The 19255-nt window shown below is 44.2% G+C and overlaps 1 protein-coding gene across 1 annotated transcript in view; it reads right to left on the bottom strand.

Annotated features, from left to right (window-relative positions):
* Positions 1-4716, bottom strand: part of BRINP1 (BMP/retinoic acid inducible neural specific 1) — a gene marked incomplete at both ends in the record, with an annotated part of 59005 nt that extends 54289 nt beyond the window's left edge. The window contains one exon of the mRNA XM_082327813.1: positions 4499-4716. Within this exon, the coding sequence (XP_082183939.1) occupies positions 4499-4716 (218 nt within the window). The remainder of the gene's footprint in view (positions 1-4498) is intronic.
* Between the last annotated feature and the right edge of the window lie 14539 nt (positions 4717-19255).

Raw genomic sequence — 19255 nt, 5'->3', positions numbered from 1 at the left:
GGGCAAAAATATAGATACTGCTTGCATTACCTCTCTGCCAGTCTAACTGTGAGTCCCTCTTTCCAAGGTGGCGTGTCCTGTCTCTGCTTTGCTGTAGGAAAACTGGCAGTGGCAGCCTGTCTTTCTGACTGGATGAGACCATCTTACCACTTCCCTCTTTGCCTCCTGTGTCTCACTTCTGGCATTGAACAACAAAGCCTCATTTTTTCTAGAAAAGATTCATTTTTCTAGAACTTGCTTAAACTGAGCAGCATCATTAGTGAAATGCCTCTGTTTCAGTGCTTCTGCCTGGCTATTTGCATAGTGTACTCAAGTGCTCAGTCTACTGTTTCTTTTCCTTTGCCTTATAGCTAAATAATCAGTTTCTGGGAGAAGAAAAAAGGACAACACAACAATATACTTCAAAGAAGTGGACTGAAGATGTTAACTACTCTCTTGTGGTGACAGGAATGTTTTCCGGTCTGAGCAGTGCCCTAGTCCCAAAGCCAAGCTGAGCTTCATCTGTTTTCCAGCCTTCGTGCAGTACCTAGTACCCAAGGCTCTCATGACTAGGAACAACAACAAGGATAGTGATAATGAATATTCAGACATCCCACAAAACACTCTCAGCGTCTGCCATCCTATCTGCATTAGCATCAGAGTGCACAGATAATGATCAAAGCAGCATTTTCCTGCCAGAGGCCCCCCTAAGCCAGCCTTATTAGTATGAATTGATGCTGATTAATGTGCTTCCTTAATGCAATTGTATCTACCCCTACTGTCCATGATTTAATATAAAACATCTCCCACTTTGCTTGCTTTCTTACTACTATCTCATGCAAGGTGCAAACCTTGACTGAGGTTACCAGGAAAATCAGTGGTTCAAGTTTTGTGAGAAAGAGGCCTAAAATCTGCTAAAATGCAATACCCAGAAGGAGGGAATGAGCCTTTGGAGACTGTAACAGCAAACTGCCTTTCTGTGCTAGGATGGTAGATTGGGATTCAGGCATCCTATGAAGAGATATCAGCAGCTATGCTGTTCTACAGCGATTCTGTTTATGCTGTGTATAAAATAGCCTTGCTCACTAAAACAGGCTCTTTGCTGCTGACAGACTTCTGGACTTCAGCTGTGATGGAAGGAGGAGTGTTACATGTTTTAGTCTGGTGCTGCTTCCTATTTAACATCACCTGTAAAAATGAGAAAATGCTGCATTTCGCCTTGTGCTGCTATATAGCTGTAGAGTGGCTTTATCTCTTTGCGTTTTCAGTGTAAATGACACGGTCCTAATGCACTGTGTCCATGCTCCCACACAGCAAGACACTGGGGAAATCACCACTAAACAGGTGACAGTGTTTCAATTAGGGACGGGTGAGGTCCTCTCGCCTGATTTCACATCCACTCCGAATCCTTGGTTGCTGTGGCTGGTTTGAGGTCTGCTGCTATTGGCCTTAGGAGAAGAGCAGTGGTCAGGTTAAACCTCATTCAACAAAATCACAAGTGCCCCAAGGAACTGTCTGACTGAGGGACAAGGAACAAACCAGTCAACTAAAAAAAGTATGGGAGAAAAGGAACATTGAAAGAGAAGACTACACAGAAAATTCCCATGCTCCAAATCAGCCACTTTTCTAAGGAAAGGAGCAATATTCTTAATGTAGAATATGTGCCTCCCTTGGGCTAGTCTAGTGCAAAGAGCAATTGAGAGACATCATTTGGGAGGAAAGAGGCTTCTATGTTGGAATTAAACAGTTGACAAAATCCCAACAGCTTTACAGATTCTTGAAGTCAATTTAAGGAGCCCACAAAATGAGATTTTACCCCTGTGGGTTTCAGGAAAATGATATGTTCTGGAGGGTGTGTGTGCTCAGAGTCCAGCTCTTAACTGCTAGAATTGGCTGTGGTTCCACTGATTCACTGTAGCTAGACTGATTTTGACACTCCTTAAAATATGCATGGGCCCAATTTTTAAGTGACCAGTTCTGCCAACAGGGTCAGATATTAAAAACAAACAACCCTCTAACGTCTAGCCAGTCTACTACCTAATGGCTCCATCTGCTGTGCTGAAGCACATGAGGTTTTCCCCTCCTCCTCAGCTGACTGCAGTTGAACCAAAAGTTAGTCCCAGAGAGTGCGTTTCCAAAGCGCTCAACTCCCAGCAGCTCAAAGCTTGACACACATGGCTGGATTTCCCCAAGCCCTCAGCTCCCTCCTTCAGGTTAGTGCATGGTATTTGGCCACGAGATGCATCCCTAGGTGCCCTTGCAGTCTTCCCACGTCTCTCTGAACTCTCTACCTAACTATTTCCACCGGACTCTGTCTCACCTCCAGTTTCTTGTGTGAATGACTTCTCCAGCATTGTGACCAGCTGCAAGACCCTTCTCAGACACCCCCCCACACCCATGAGCCTCCTGTGCATGCAGAATGCTGCTGCCCATTCCCTCCCATGTTGGAAGAAGGAGGACATTGTTCTCCCCATGCTAGAAGTGTCTTTCATAAGCGCTTTGGCAATATCCATCAAAGATCCATGGAGAAAAACAGATCCCTTTCCACTTCTCATGTATAGAGTTAATCCTGAACCAAGATAAGCCTTCAAATTCTTAGCAGTTTCCTACAAACCAAAGCGGAATTTGCTCCTCATCCCTTAGCAGATAAAACTAGAAATTGGAGGCTTCACATACAAGCAAGATTTTAGCTCCTTTATAAAGGTTGGAACAGCAAAGCCACGGTGCAGGCTGCCTGCTCTGGGTGTGAATTCCCCATCACAGGAAACCTTTCAGGAGAGGTTGCCCACAAACCTCTGTCAGATGTGACACGGGTATGTCTGAGTCTGCCTTGGGGAAGAGGCATGGATTAAATGACCTCTCAAGGTCCTTCCAGACCTGTCTCTCCTTGATTCTTAGAGACAGGATCCCAGGCTTGATGGATCTCTGCCCTGACCTACAGTGACAGTTCTTAGATGTGTCTGAACACATACATTGCGTGCGTTTCTCTCCCACTACAGCCCCTGTAGACTGCTGCGGTAGCATTCAGGGCTGAATAGCTTTTTAGCAAAGGGCAGAGCCACTGCCAGGGGCATTGCATGGGGCAAAGATTTGCAGTCTCGATCAGAGTGTATGTTGTCAGGCAGGGCAGGCAGAGAGCTGGGGATATCCACAAACAGGGAGAAAGTCTTCTTGAAAAAGGCATGTTTTCTCTGCTCCTCTGTGCAAGTAAAGAAGCTGAGATGTCCATAGTGGAAGCTTGGCAGCATAATTTCTAGTTGCTGGGGTTTTCTTCCCCCCTGAGCTGTTCTGAATGAAGAGGACAAGCCAGGACAATAAATTCAACCCATGCTAACCTGGCCGTGCCCTGCGGGTTAGTGCGAGGGGAGGGGATGCTGCACTCCCTGGAGGCCATGGGACAGGCACAGCTCATTTTTCTTCCCCACACACAGACGATGTCTCGCACGTCGTTGTTACTCTGCAAGTGCTTTTGGCTCTCTGCCCATGGGAGAACACTGGCTGCACACATGTGGTTTCCCTGCTCCCCCCTCCCCCAGTTGCCGTGTATGTGTTATCTGCGTGCATGTTGCCAGTAGGCTATTCACTAGTACTTTCCTACCTACTAGTTTACATGGTTATGTTTGCAAGTGTCTTTCTGAAACACAACAGGACTATATAATTATGTAAATGCACACATGTCTATGAGAGTTTTGCAGTCTCTTTGGGTTTTAGAGCAAATCTCATGACACTTGCTGGCTTATTCCCCCTCACTCCAAACCATTTGCTGCTTTAATAGGAGGCTCATATGAGCACCCCAGCTTTTCATGTTAAAATGAAAAAAGAAAAGTGTGTTTCTGGATATCGCAGCTGGCAAGAAGAGCTCGAAACAGGCAACAACAAAGGCTTCAAAATCTAGAAGGCAAAGGAAAATCCAAATTCTGCCTATTCTCTCTATTTTTTAATTGGAAGACTTTTAAACCAAGATCACAGTTCTGGGAGCAAGTCCAACTCACACATGGAGATAATCTGCAAAGGTCTGTGATAGGCAGTACACAGCTAAGGCTCATGCACAGCAGTATGAGAACTGCAGTACTGATGTGTGTCTTGACATCTTTATGTCTGTTCTTGCCCATGTGAACCTTAAGCTATTGGCAGTTCACATGTATGAATTTGGTATGGAGGCTTGGTCTGCCCGTAGGTACATTGATTTCAAAAACATTCCCGTGAACCTGCCTATGAACTTATCTGTTGCTGCAAATGAAGTACACCCAGACTCTTGGTCCCTTTTTATCTTGATCTATGTTGTGCACATTACCACGGTCCCGCAGTGCCTTCATCTCACTATCGTTACATCTGAGTCTTTGAAGCAATTTGCATTGCCAGCTGAGGACCATGAAGAACCAAAGAAGCATTTCCAGGTGGAACGGGAACAATGATGCATCTGCCCATTCACTGCGAGCCTTGAGCCCATGGGAACTGTTTGAGTTCCCACCACCTAACAACTTATCCAAGCTACAGGTGCTGTAGGAAACCAACGTACCTGTATATTTTATATCTGGTTGTAAATCCTTGACGATGTCTTTCCACAAAGGATAAGTAGCTCCGTGAGTGGTGGAAAGGCCCCCTGTCTGAAATAAGCCAATCAAATTCCTTGGAGACATGTTGGTTGGTAGCAGCTGCGTCCTGGTGGGAGGGCTGTACTAGTATATGGTCCCATATAAACAGGAGGTAGAGGAACTCAACAAGCCTCCAGTTCATGCTTTTCTGTCTGCCTTTTTCCTCTCATTCTTGCTCCATTCTGTGGAGTCCTGTTGAAAAAGAGAGGGAAGAGGAGGAAGGAAAGAGAGAGAGAGAAATACAGGGGAGGAGAGGGAGGAGGGAGAGAAAGAGAGAGTTTTAAAATGGGAATTGTTTTGATCCTTTGACAACCATCTCTCAGGGTGAAAATAGACATAAAAAATCAAGTTTTAAAAGACTTCAATCGTCCTGTGTTACAGCTTAGAGTATTTGGCAGTGTTTTATTCATGTACCTAAGTGGTGTCTTTAACCTCCTGAGCATATATCACCTTTGAAATAACCAGGTCCTGACCTGAGACATCCTCACCCCAGCTTTTCCATCATTTCCCTCGTGAAGTTCTCTGCAGTGCTGCAAAGGCGAGTGAAGGCTGGGCGCAGAAGGTGGCTGCACTCTAGGCTACAATTACCCTGTTAGTGTCCCTTTAATGCTGTGCCAGAGAAACGTGTCTTCTGCTTTCATGTCTCTCTGATGATCTGTAATCCATACTCCATGCAACCTGAGCAATCTATAAAGACCCAGATTTTACTTTAAAGTGTTGCCAAAAAAGAAATAAAACAAAATAATTACCCAGGCTTCAGTGACGAGCACGTGCAGACACACAGACACAGACACATACACACACACAGAGACACACATAACTATGAAATCCTGCCAAACTTTGAAAGATCAAAATCACCTCAACCTGTTTTCCTGCCTGGGTGTTTGGGAGGTGTGTGTCTGGTGGAGGGGGAAAAGGTCTGTTACTATTTCGATTATGATAGGACCTCGAGGCTCTTCCCAAGATCAAGGCTCTGCGGGGCGACATACTGAACATGCATATTCAGTGTTGGAGATTTACTAGGGACCTTAAGGGGATGCTTCACGCCACCTGGTGCAGGGCACACAGTCACTCACATGATAGGAGAGTGGCTGTCCTGCTGCACCCCCAATCAAACGATGGCTGCGGACAGCCCTGCTACGAGCCAGCTCCTCTCCCTGATGTGTTTAACAGCTAAACAGACAAGACATATGATGAGTGGGAAGGGAAACAGAGGGGTGAAATGCCTTGCCAAAGGTTACACAGCATGCCACAGATACAGCTGGAAGAGAGCCCTTGCCTCCTGACTCCTATTTCCAGCATTTCAGCCATTAGATCATCCACCTCCGCAGTCATGCTGTTGGCGCGATGCCCCTCTCTGAATGAAGCCGTGTGCTCCATTGGTGGAAGGTGAGCGGCTTGCTTAGCTGTCAACCTACGCCTGGTGTGGACCCCCTCCCATTCTGCTACCTAACCACAACACAGCTACAACAGCAGCCCAATGTGTTGGATTGTGCTCCTCATCACTGGGAGTTGCTGATGCTGCTCTAAAAAAGTCCTCTCCATACGCAGGATGTGTTCCTCCTGCCCACCTCCTGTCCATCTGGCTGCCTTGCTGAGTTTTGTGGAGGATGTGCCAACACAGAGGGCATGCCTGGGTAGGCAGAGCAATCTCGAGGCTGCATCCCCCCCTCTGGGAGCACAAACCTGGCCAAAAGTTGTCCTCAGGACAGGCACTACCCACCTATGTCTGCAGAATATAGTGCAGAGAGACTGTAGCTACTCTTTAAAGCAGGAGAAATTAGGCTATGCAGAGCTCTGCTACAGTGAGATTTAGTGTCAGGCTTATTTGTACATCTCCAGAAACCCTTCTGGTTTCGAGTCTGAGTCCACCATAAGCACTCTCAAAGTCTGTAATTCCCAGAGAGAAAAGGTTTTGCTAAGAGTGTAGGAGAGGCCAAACCGAGGTGTGCTAAGGGTGCCACGCACAGTTGCAGCACTGCATGTGAATGTGAGATCTTGGCTGCAGTGAGCAGCATAGTATAGATCAGAGGACATCAGCATTTGCGGCTGATGTGGCCATATCCTCAGCTCCAGGAGCTTTCACCAGGAGCACGGCAAAGCTGTAGCCCATGGCAGTGAGCGTGCATGTCTCCTGCGCAGGCAGATTGAACCTGGGAGTACGACGGGGAGCACAAGTGCTGAGTGTGTGTGCGCGCCAGAGTGTGTGGGAGCCTGCACGTGTGCACAGCATGTGTTTGTGGAGCTGCAGTGAGCTCAGCAGCACTTGACAAAATGGAGTTGTGTAAGTCTCATTAAAAATGACAGTCAGCTGTTGCATTACATGAAGAAATGAAAAAAATTAAGTATGGGAAAGTCAACAAATGTTCACTTTTTCTGTTGGGCACATGTAAACTTCTTTCCAATTGCAGATAGAATATTACTGTTATTAAACCTCATGGTACCTGTAGCTCCTGCCTGAGGAGGTTGTTCCTGTTCTCGAGGCATGTGTTTAATATTAGCCTTTAGCACTGACTCCTACTTCACCCATAAATGTGGCAGTTCCCAGTGCTGTAGTCCCTTGCTTCTCAGAAAGGAGTGTTTCTACTTTACCTTACAAAACTGAGGTTTGGGGAGTTTCTAGCCCCACATTGAGGGGAATACAGTATATTCCAAGTGACCTACAGTACGGCTCTGCTTCCACATGCAGTAGTCATGAACCCAAGGTGATTACTGGGAAATGCTCCCAGCTACATCCCACCCTTGGCATTTCCAAATTCCAGTTCAGGAGTTCTTTTCTCCTGCTTCTCCATCCAGGCTGCTTCTCTGCCTTGCTGCTCTTTGCAGATCTACAGCGTCCCATCACAGTAAGCAGCTGCAAACTCAGCGTATTTGCCATTAGACGGGTATGCAGATTTGCTCCTGATAACAATCAGGTGTTCTGTACACATTGTCCAAACTCGCTTTGTTGTCTGTTCATTAAACTCATCCATAACTACTTCCTTCATCAGCCAGCCTGGATCAGTTTTCCTTTAAACATTTCACTTTCTATTGAATTTCTATTGCAAAGAGAGGAAGGGAGCTTTTACATACCAAAGTGGAGTGATAGCTCACTTCCAGTTCCCAGCACAGTGCAAGTGTGAACTTAGATATGAGAAGAGCCAAAAGAAATGGGTTTCAGAGAAATCCCAGTGTGTCCTCCCACACGCGAGCATCATACATTGGGGAAATATCAGCTTATAAAAGAGAGGAGATATTCACTAATTCCCCCCACACACCTCTTCATCCTCCCTTCTTTTCCTTTTAGGTCAAAGTTAGAGTCATGTTGATTAGAGTTGTGATGGGTCTTAACCAAGAGTTAAGAAATGGGGAGAACATGCCTTCAGATCACTAGAAGAAATGGACACATCTCCAGTCTGGTAGCTGGCTGTGGGTTTCAGTGCTGAGAGCAGGGAATGGTGCCTGAGGCAATGGAGGATGGTAGAGTGCATTTGGGTCTAGACAACTATCACACCATCAACTTTAATTTTTTAGTAGTATCTTTTTCCCCCCTGTAGCTGCTGTAGAGATTGTGTTTCGCATTAAACATTAACACACACCACAGGGCTGGTCCCCATGGAAGCTATAAAGCTTACTAAAGTGGGATTATTTTGTGTCTAAGGCAATATTGTGAAGTGCATTCTATCTAACTCCTAACAAGTTTGAATCTGAAATTAATTTGTTAGGCGTCTTTATGAGGCTCCACTGATGTAAGATATGTTCTGGGGATTTTGTAAAAGGGACAGAGGAAGAAGGGGCAGGCAGGCAATGTCTCCAAGTATATAGCCCTTGGGTAGGAGACCCAAGACCAACTAAAAGCTAAATCTGGCACAAAAGCAATCTCTGCACTAAAGGGGAGGCTTGGGGGAGTCAGACACTGGGTTTTGATCCAGGAATCCAGCATTCTGCTCAATTCTGCCCCAGACACCCTCTATGATCCTGGGCAGTGCCCTTACATGCTTTTTTTGCCTCACTTTCCAATTATCAGCATGGAGACACAATAGTATTTGTTTGACTGCTTGGACCATGAACTTGTTGGAGAGGCCATCATCTGGGTATAGCACCTAGCAAAATGCAGTCCTGCTGCCCACATGGCTCACTAGGTGTTCCTGTCCTATAAGCAATGAATGACAACCATCTCAAGGTGTCAGCAAGCTTTTTAATGCAGCAGCTAAAAAAAGTCCAAGCTACAAAGCCCATTTCCACTCAGGAGCACTACAGAGCAATGTAGTGATCTGGGTCCTTCTGATTCATGTCAACAAATATGATCATGCAATTGTCACATGTGTTAATAAACACGATAGGTGGGTGAGCTAGGGCATAGGCTAGAGTTCACAGTAAATAAGTACTGGGAGAAGAAAATGCTAGATATACCGATTCTGAGTCACGTTACTGTCAGTTTCCAGCACTGTCCGTCATGAAGGCACATCCATCAGTGCAAACGGAGATTTCTGTTACAATGCCTTTTAGTTTGCTAGGCAGTTTAAGATGGCCTTATTCTAAGCTGAAGTCAGCCTGGAACATTAAATGTTCCTTGTCTTATGACTCTTCAGGATTCTTGGAGGAAAAATAGGCAAGTACTTTCTGTAAAGTGCAAGTTGTATTTGAATGTACACTTAATTTCATCGTGATTGATATCTGTGTGTTAATTATATTCTATTTTAGGCAATACCTTTGCTGTCACAAGGCAGTGCCTTTTATCCAAGGAGTTCAAATTGAATTAGAGACATTAATTAAAGCTCTCAGCACTCTAGTAAGGCAGGCAAGTGCTGTTACTCCTATTGTTTCTTGAAATAAGAAGAAAGGGATAAAGCTGTGTGTCTGCTTAGCCACTTAAAAGGTAATTTTTATACAGTGGGGTAGCTCAGAATGACAGATTTTGCACAAAATGATATTGCAAGGTCTGTTTCATATGAGGGAGGCTGTGTAGCCCCAGATCATTGCTATAAATGGGAAGGCAGAATGCAGGAGCTCTGATGCTCCATCGCTTGCTGTAAACACTCCACTACTCCTCTGCCTCCTGGGATTTTCTACCTTTCTTCTAACCCCTGTACCTTTCATTTATCCTTTCTATTAGATTCAAATTGATCTTGCACACACCCCTTCTGTTTTCTTATGTTCGTTGTTGTAAACTATTTCCATCAGAAATGCAGACTCAGGAAAGAGAAATTACTGAACACATTATTTGCAATAAAGAAATAAGTCCCCTATCTCTTTAAGCTTCATGCACCAATAATTCTTTCTTGTGTCCCACATTTGGTTCTTGGCAGGTTGAGAGAGGTTTCTGCCTGCTGCCATTTACCAGAGGGAAGAGGCTAACAATTGCTATTTGTATCTGAAACACTTCTGTTCTGCAGCAACTTCACACGCTGCTTTAGGATGCTGATAAATTAGTAAAAGACTAAACTGTCAAGGGAGAGATGAAACAGCTTATGTTAGTTTAGAGCTTGACCCTGTAAAGTGACGAACGTCTGACCTCATTTCAGCAAACAGCTTAAGTGTATCCTTAATTTTAAGTATGGGAGACACTCTCCTAGATTTTATTCAACTATCCCTGCTTTAAGTTAACTGTACACTCACATTTCTGCTAGAGAGGTAACTACTGCCCTACACTTTCAGGATTTAACTCGTGTTAAGTCACTGGGTGTCCTGCACCTAATTCAGAGATGGCTCATGAAAGTGCTGGAAGGCAGTTACCGCCCATGAAGCAGCTTTAGCTCTCCTTTGGAAATGCTGGCCAGCAACCCAACCAAGCTGAGGACATCTTTTGTGTGTCAAGGCCAGGGGAAAACAGGGAACATGGATGGAAAGGGAAGGGGAATCCAGTCTGTCAGGGTTGTTAAGTCATATGAACTTCTGTGGATAAACCTGAGCCCTGGGAAAACAGAATTTGGCCATTTCTGCCCTAGATGTCCTTATAGTTCAAATTACAGAGGCTGATATCTGACTAGAGTCAGGGATGAAGCTGCAATTCAGCAGTGGCTCTGACTTTCTGGATGACTCTGGCATGCAACATCCTAAAATCCCAAATGATTGCAAAGCTATTTCTTTATGGAAGTGGGTTTTCTCCATTTCAGGCAGTGATGGGTGAATCCCTCCCCAAACCTTGGTAATTCTGCACTGATCAGTGTCTAAATTTGCACTTATTCTTTAACCATTTCAGTTTAAAATATGCATGAGTGATTAGACCTGAGGGATATTCATCAGCTGAAATATTTTTGGGTAAGGAAAACCAAGGAGAGACGATGAGAAATACCTCTCCAAAAATACCCACACAGTCCATGAATTCACTTCACTTTTGCCAAATTGTTCATGCTGAAAAAAATAATGATTGGGAGATGTCAGCGTTTCGGTCACGAGAGCACCAAGGGGAAACATTTCCAAATCTCCATTTGAAACTACTAGAGCTTTTTCTTTTTCTCCTTTTGATTTGTCTTTCCAGCCTCCTAAGAGAGAACAGTGATAAAAATATTTCTTTTGACCCCAAATGACTTAGAGGAGAAAAGGTTTTTTCTTTTCAGTTTGTCAACACTTTGCTTACAACTTGTCAGAATATTCAGTGAACCAAAACCACCCTACAAATCCTTCCTTATTAATGCAGTTCAACCAGCAGCCTAAAGGGAGCAGGTTTTGTGCAGAAACTCTAATTACTCCCTGCCTATAGTGAAGTGAGAATCACACTGGTAACAACAAGGTACCTGTTTTCAGATTGTTTGTCCCTGCACTTCAGCTAATTATAAACTACTGGTGTTATTATGATGAGGAGGAGAAGCAGCTTGATACTGAAGAACTGTGGCAGGCGTGCAACCTCCATCAAGTCACAATATCAGGTGGTGCTGGACAGAGGGAATTAAACTCCATTAGTCCTCATCATAAATCTACTAGCCAAGATGCCAAAGCCACCGCTCTGAAATCCAGGATCCACAGACACTTGGTTCAGGGCTCTACTTAGAAAGGGGCTCCATCTAACAGTGCTCAGTAGACTGAGAACTGAATTAAAAGGATCTTCTGCAGGTGCGCACAGATATGTGGTGAAGACTCACATTTTGAAGACAGTCCTGCCAAATCTGAGAGTGGAACGGTATTGTGCTAGGTGCTGTACAAACAGAAACCAGAAAGACGGTCCGTGCCCCAAAAAGCTTACAATCTAATTAGAAGACCAAGGACACCAGATGGCCAGGGACAGATGGGGGAATGCAAGGGAACAGTGAGATAATACCGCTCAGCGGGCTGTGGAGCAGTGGTGTCAGCACACCAGCAGCCCTACTGTTGGCAAGATTTTGATAGCTATTGTCACAAATGAGAGTTATAAATAGGGAGGCTGGATAATGAGCTAGCTTTGTCGATGTTTGTGAGGAACTCCTCTCATTTGTGAAGTGGCAGAGATAGAATGAATATAGATGATAATAATAATGATAAATTGCACTTTTCTGAGCTGCTTATTAAAAAAAAATATGGTGGATGGTGAGCAGTGATTTCTATTAAATACTGCTCTGAACTTGAAATTATTCCTACTATTATTACATTATTGTCCAAGCTAGTCCACTTCCCCATAATTTCATTCTAAGTTACACAAAAATGCAGTTCTGTCTTCCTCAGTGTTTGTACACCTCATATCAAAGTCCAGTAATCTCCTAAGTGTTAATAGGCTTTTATCCTTGCAGTAGCTTTAGGAGATCAGGAAATGCTGTTTTTCCCATTCTGTAGAATAGGAATTGAGACAAGGGGTAGAGTAATGGCTTGTCCCAGATCATTTTATAACTGCTTCAGGAATTCAACCCAAATTTCTTAAGTCTCAGCTCAATGCTACATCTCCTTGCAGTACCCTTCCTACGCACCTTCATGCTACTATTCCAGAATTAGCTAAGACTTGCCACAGAGCTGCTTTGAATTTTTTTGGATTGCTCATTTTATGTCAGAAAAATGCCAATTCATCAGAGGCAAAACACTTTGTAGAAATTTGTTGATTTAAGGGAAAAAAAAATCATTTTGATAAAGTCAGCTTTTCTTCGGAACAGAATGTGTCGAGTGTTCTGTTTGGAAAGAATCGGTTCAAGATTGTGTTTTGTTTTTCATTACATGTTGAGTAATATACATTAAAAATCAAAATGAAGTGTTTTCTTAAACAGTATGTTTTGACTGAGCCAAAATAAATTTTGTAATTTATGCATAAAAGGAAATGTCCAAATTCATTTAATACTTTTCTTGCATTTTGGAACAAGAAACACCTGCAAACCATACACAATAAACTGAACAAAAACCATACAATTCCCTACAATTTTTACTGGAAATTTGAGAAGGAGAGTAATCTGAAAACTAAGTTCAAAGAGGCCTGTGTCAGAGTCCAGAAACCCTGGTTTTTGCTTTCATGCCTGTTCTATTCTGTGTGCCAGTCTTGCCTTTCTATTATATTCCATTGCAACAATTTGGACCTGTAAGCAGAGAGCTTGAAGGAAAAACAATCAATGCCAAAACTGCCCTGAAGAGCAATAATGTAATGTTCAATCCAAAAGGTCAACTGTTATCCCACACCCGACATTCTTTGCAATATTTTTGTTGTTCTGAAGTTCATTCTTGGGCAGGGAGTTTACCACCACAGCCACATGGAGTGATCACGCTACATGGGGTTTGGGAAATGCAAGCTAACACTGCTTGTTTTGGTATGCTAGGAAACTGAGGTTACCTAATGAACCTTGCAAAGGATATATCATCCTGTTTTTCTTATCCCTCAGAAAGAAGCTTAGCTCTTGACTTGGGTCTTTTGTGTTCCTCAGCCCTTACTGGGGGAGCAGAAGGGGTTAAAATCCATAGACCATTGCTTCTCCTGGTACATCTCCTGCTGCTTGGATAATGACAGCCCTTCCTGCCAGGATGAAAAGCACCATTTAACTCTGCGCTTCCTATGGGCACCAGGTTCTGCCACCATTCAAGCTGGATGAAGCCAAGGGAACCAGGGGCAGCTGAAGAGGGGAGGGAAAAGGGACCCCGAGTTGATGGCAGCTGCAAATTCTGGCCCCGGGCAGATCCGCATCTCTTATCACACTGAGCGGATGAAGAATTTGCTGTGGCCATAAAAATCTCCCTGTGCATTTAGCCACACCAGCTCCTGCAGCCACTGCCTTAGATCCTTGTGCAACAGTCCCTCCAGGCCACTCCAGAGACAAGGTGAAACCTCACAAGGACGGCATGGCTCAGCTTCTGCAGAGGGACAGAGCTGTAACCAGAACCAGGGTGAGGATAACTGGTCACTGACGTGGGCTTGATATCCCTGCTACTACCTGATGGATGCTGCCCGGTGACGGAGAGATGTGTTAAACAAATCGCTGATTTAAGTATTTAGGACAGATTCCTTTAGCGCATAGGACACTGGTCTGAGGCTGAAAACACTCAGGTTCAGTGTTTCTACTGCCCTGCCTCCCCATATAGGGTAAATTATATGCACATTAATGCACAAGAGCTTAAATTCAAGGTAGAAATGTGAGCTAGAAAGTGTGATAGCCCCAAATAACACGATTTTATTGGCAGCTTCTGAAAAAGAAACCAGAAATCTTGAGTGTAAGTCTCCTGCTCTAAGCATGCATCTATGCAGGCTCTGCAGTTGCAGGTTCTGCTGGAAGGTCTATTGAAGTCAATGAGCCTTGTGTTGGATCTCATTGCAAAAAGATAATCAAATACCATATTAACTCTTAATTTGGAACAGCATATTAAATTAGAAGCTCAAATTAACCTGAAACTGCATTTATATAATGAGAAGATTTTAAATCTGTGTATCATGAAGGTGGGATAACTCCTAGCCAAAGCTGTTCTCACCAGCCTTGAATCCCAGAGCCAATCTATCTGCAGCACTGCATTTCAGCCTATTCCCTAAACCCCAAGCCTGGGATTTCCACTGGGACAGAAGGATGTGTGGAAAATAAAGCCATCTCATACTTACCAGTATTAATCTGTGAAACACAGAGGGCTGCTACTAGCTAGACCCCGACCAATGCCAAGAACTGAAAAATCTCAGAGGATATTGAGAATATGCACTGGCATCTCACCATCACAAATAGCCTCTTCCACCAGCACACCAATCCTGCAACACGGATTTGCTAAAAACTGAAGGAACTCAGTCCTTGCTAGGATTAAAGTCAAAAACCACTCAGGTCTGAACATCTCAAACATTAAAGCAGTTTGGTACCCAAGTTTAAGGCCAGCTCTAGCTGTGAGTTTTATTTATTTCCTTCTTTGAGACTGTTCTGCTCTGTGCTAAATCCATCTTCTGACCACCTGGAGCGTTTGAGAGTCTTGGCTGTGATGCTTGTCTGTTTAGATAGACTGTAAGTAGAGCTGGTCAAAAAATTTTGACAGAACAGTTTTTCGCAGGAAAACGCAGTTCTCCTGAAATCGAAACGTTGCATGGGAACATGTCAATTTTGACAAACTTTGTTATGTTTAAAGTGTCAAAACAAATCATTTTGATTTTCTCTCTTCATTTCAGTTATACTGAAATGTTTCATTTTGAGGAGATAAACACATTATTTTTATGTTGTTTCAATTAATTTGTTTTGACATTTTTACATATTCTGTATTGTATTGATATATGTTTAAAATATACTATATATTGCATAAAATACTTGATGGTGTTTTATGTATTATATGTGTTATCATTATACAATGCTAAATATTTCCCATAGCATTTTAGTGCTTCAGCACCACAGAAACAGAAGATATTGATGGTCTCAAATTATTATTGCTTTTGAATTCTTAGGCCATAAGAGCTTTGTGGGAGCATGGTTCACATTCAAACTGGAGCTTAAAAAAAACAACCACAAATCAAAAGGCGAGAATTTCCCAAGGAAATAACATGTCCATTTTCCAAGCAGCTCTGTCAGCTCAATGACTGCATAGCACAGCTCCAGTCCCCTCTGCACATCAGAAAACCAACTTCTCTGCTTGTTAAAAAAAAAAAAAAAAAAGAAAATACAGATTTTCCCGGAGTGGAATTTGTGTATAATGTTTTCATGAGCATTAGGGATTTAAAAGTCTGAATACCATTGACCTCCTGGGGCCTTTGGCTTCCAAACCACTTATGTACTTTTAAAAGATATATTCCACCTCCTTCTTGGAAGTCTACCTGATATTTTTTTTCTTCTTTTAAGCCATATGTTTGCTCCTCTGTGCATAGCAGAGGGGAATTGCTACCCATGAATTTGCACCATCAAGTCTGTGTAGGTGGTGGTAAAAGTGGGTTGAAAAAAAGGGCAAGGCGAGTGGCAAAAGGGAAGGAGAGAACGGCGGCGCAGAGCAGAGTCTGTAATGAGGCAACTCTATTGATTCTTCATTTCATGGATGAAAATGTCCCCAACGGCTCCTGTGCATTCACTGCAGTTCGATAAGAGATTGAGGGCAGCAGGTCTCGGTACCGAGGTCTGCGCACTGTAGTGCTGCCAGCGCCCGTTTGCAGGGCTGAATGGCAAGAGGACAGAGAGTCCATTTTAAATGTATGTGCAGAGAACAATATATACAAAGGCAGGGCTGTAATACAAGGCTGTGTGTGATGGTGGATGGAGCGGGAGGCAGAGCATGGCTATGCATGACCACCCTCGTTTCCCTTCTCCTCCCTATCATCAGGCTAAAAGAAAGTTTAAATAGGTAGTAATGGCTGCTCCTTCCCATTGCAAGGCTGTCAGCACCCCTCGGGGAGAGGGGTTAGTCCCCACCACCACATGGGCTTCACAGGGGTGAGCATAGCGTTTTGTGTAATGGGAATAAAAAGGAGAAGCATCCCCAATCTTTGGAGGTTTATTTAAAGTAGAAGGGGGGCTTTTCTGTCTGCTTTTCCTCTTAAAGGGACATGCCTCTACCACCAGTCACTGCAGTTTGAAATCTGAATTCCCCCATGCAGCTGCTCAAAGTGCACCTCTGCATGCAGATTCGCCTGGTTATCTACCGTTGCTCCAGCTGGCCTGTCACTATAGATTACAGCTTTTTGCTAATAGCGAGTACTGCTGTAGTCTGAGACTTCCATTAAAGGCTGAAGTTTTCACCTCCCCACCACACAAATGGCTCCATCCCAGCCAACATTTCCGTACGCATGGCATCACCTCTTGGGTAGGAAAGGAGCAAAGTGCCTCAATTTGTTTCTGTGTTAGGCAACAATGGAACAAGTTGAAGGCAGAAAAAGATGTTTGAGGATGATAAATTTTGAAAACTGTGGATTATTTACTTGCAAGTTGATCTTATTCCTTGTCATCAGCACATCCATAACATTGCAGCCCCATCCCTCTGTCAGCAACAGTACAACTGAGCACTGAATTACCCCCTGGAAGAGTCCTTGAGGGAAATACTTCATTGCTCCAAGCCACACTGTGGAGTCTCTGGAAAGGAGGAATGCTCCTGCAGGGAGAGATTGCCCATCCATGCCAGATACTGCAAATCATTAGCCCTTCATTGCCAGAGGATTTGAAGGCTGCTGACAGATCAAAAAGAATTGGCGTGGACACTTGACCTTTCTCTATTGCCAGGAGGAAATCACTGACCAGGAAGAATAGCACATGCTCTACTAGGCTTTACAAAGGGAGGGAAGAGGGTCTGGAAGAATTCAGAGCTATTTGTAAAACAAACACTGCTGCTTCAGCACAACCTGTGCAGTTGGCCAGCCTTGCCATCACTCATGGGCATGCTGAAGGGGTGAATTCCAGTTTGGCATGTGCCAGGTGCCCTCACAACTCCTCCTGCTCCAAAGGGGACATTCAGAATGAGCCTTTGCCCAGAAGGCTTTCTTGTGGATGCTGAACGATTCACCCCTTTGCAGGCTGGGAACAGGACAGGACACTCTAAAGTGTAGTTTACAGTTTCATTGGCACAGTGTCCTGGCAAAGGGAAAGAGCAGTCCCCTCCACCAGCATGCACACAGCTGACTTCTGCTAGATTTTCCCCACTACTTAATAGATCCCACATGCCTCTGCAGCCTCCCAAAGTGACTCTGTCTGAAAGCAATCCAGAGCAGGCGTCACATTTGTTTCTTCAACAGCCTGACTCCCAGAAAGATCCTGTACAATCAGCTGGCCAAATACAAATCTGAAAAAACACCTCCATCGCTGGTCATGAGTAATTAATTCTGCTTCAACATTCCCCAGGGCACCTAGCAGCTAGTCAGAGCTGCCGGAGAAAGAGACACTGCTGTGGAAAAGGAATAAACAGACTTTCCTCAACTGCAGCCATGGAATTAGATAATAAATAGCTAGCTAGATAAATAATTTTCTGTGAGTGGTAAATAAAATGCAGAACAGGAATACAACTAGCTGGCTTATGCCTGTGAAATCAAAGGTGCTTGGAAGGAGTTTCCAAAGAAAGAAGGGTATTTAGAATCTACTGAGCTCATGCAGACATAGCCTGAAGTGATCTATCATGTCTAATGTGACTGTTTACAATGACAGGCAGCTATTCTTGGACATTTTATTCTTGGTATAATATTCTTGGACCAAAGCAGCTCAAGGAAGCTTCCTCCTAATTTATGTCTACGTTTTCTCCCTCCTCCTGCTTGGATTGCAGGCTAGACAACATCTTCGTTCCCACAGCATCAACACAGTTTCCCCCCACCAGCTGTTGTGTGCTTGGGCTGTATTCCTCAGAGAGCTATAGGTATCAGCCCAAAATACAGATTCTTCAGCTGCTTCCCCTATCTGACCCTTAAATACCTCTCCTCCCTAAATCCATAAGGTCTGTCCAGATTTGCCCACACAACAGAGGCTCCAGTGACAAAAATGTTATTCTGCAGGACTTGAGGAAATCGGCAGGAGTTCCAGCAGCATCCCGGATTCAGGTACCAACCCTGTGATGTGCATTGTACCAAGCAGATGGCGGTCTAATCCCTGCCAGCATGCAATGCCCGGTGTGTGGAGAGCACCCGTAACCCCTGTCTGATTGCATATGCATATCCGCATCTGATTTTACTTGAGCACTAGAAGTCCCTGTGCACAAACTCTCCAGATGAATCAAGTGCGAGACACCCAGGTTTGAGGTCCTGTCACAGCAAAGAGGAGAAATCTGCTGGTTCCCCTTTGCCCACACATCTCCCAGTCCTGTAAGTCTTTGCTCTCCTTTTGGTCCCTGTATCCCTGAGGATACGGGTCCCACCTTTCAGATACCCTTATGTTCTTCTCCTTAGACATTCGGTTTGAACTCTGCTCCTATTGGAGTGAGGGTTTCCGAGCTTGCAGTTGGGTCCTCTGCCTTCCTGCACACCTTCACCTGGAGTCTGAAATCAGTTCAGATCACTTTCTTCCCTCCCTCTTTGCTACTCTTCTCCTTCACCCACATTGCTCCTTCTTTATCCATTGCAGCGGGCACAGCCAAGACACATTATTAACACTTGCCACTTCATTAGTAATCTTCTACAAGAGAAGCAGAGGAGGAGAAAAGAGGAAAGCATGCAAAAATGGAGAGTAAGGAAAGTCGAATTAAAGGAAGAGTAACAAAGAATTGAAGGTGTGAATGAGAAAGTGCAGGAGTAGAAGTACAAGAAAAATCTAATGGGTGAGAACGAGATTTATAATTAATCCGCAGTCTAGTGAGAGAGCAGGGGAATGAAAGTCAAGCCTGTAGGCTTCCCTATATGCTTCTGCAACTGATTTACGCTGTGACTTCTGCAACTGATTTACTCTGACTTCAGACAAATC

The sequence above is a fragment of the Platalea leucorodia genome, assembly GCF_965183815.1.
Source record: "Platalea leucorodia genome assembly, chromosome: 15".
NCBI lineage: Eukaryota > Metazoa > Chordata > Aves > Pelecaniformes > Threskiornithidae > Platalea > Platalea leucorodia.
Note: the sequence above shows the minus strand (reverse complement) of the source record. Positions and strands in the feature narration are given on the sequence as shown.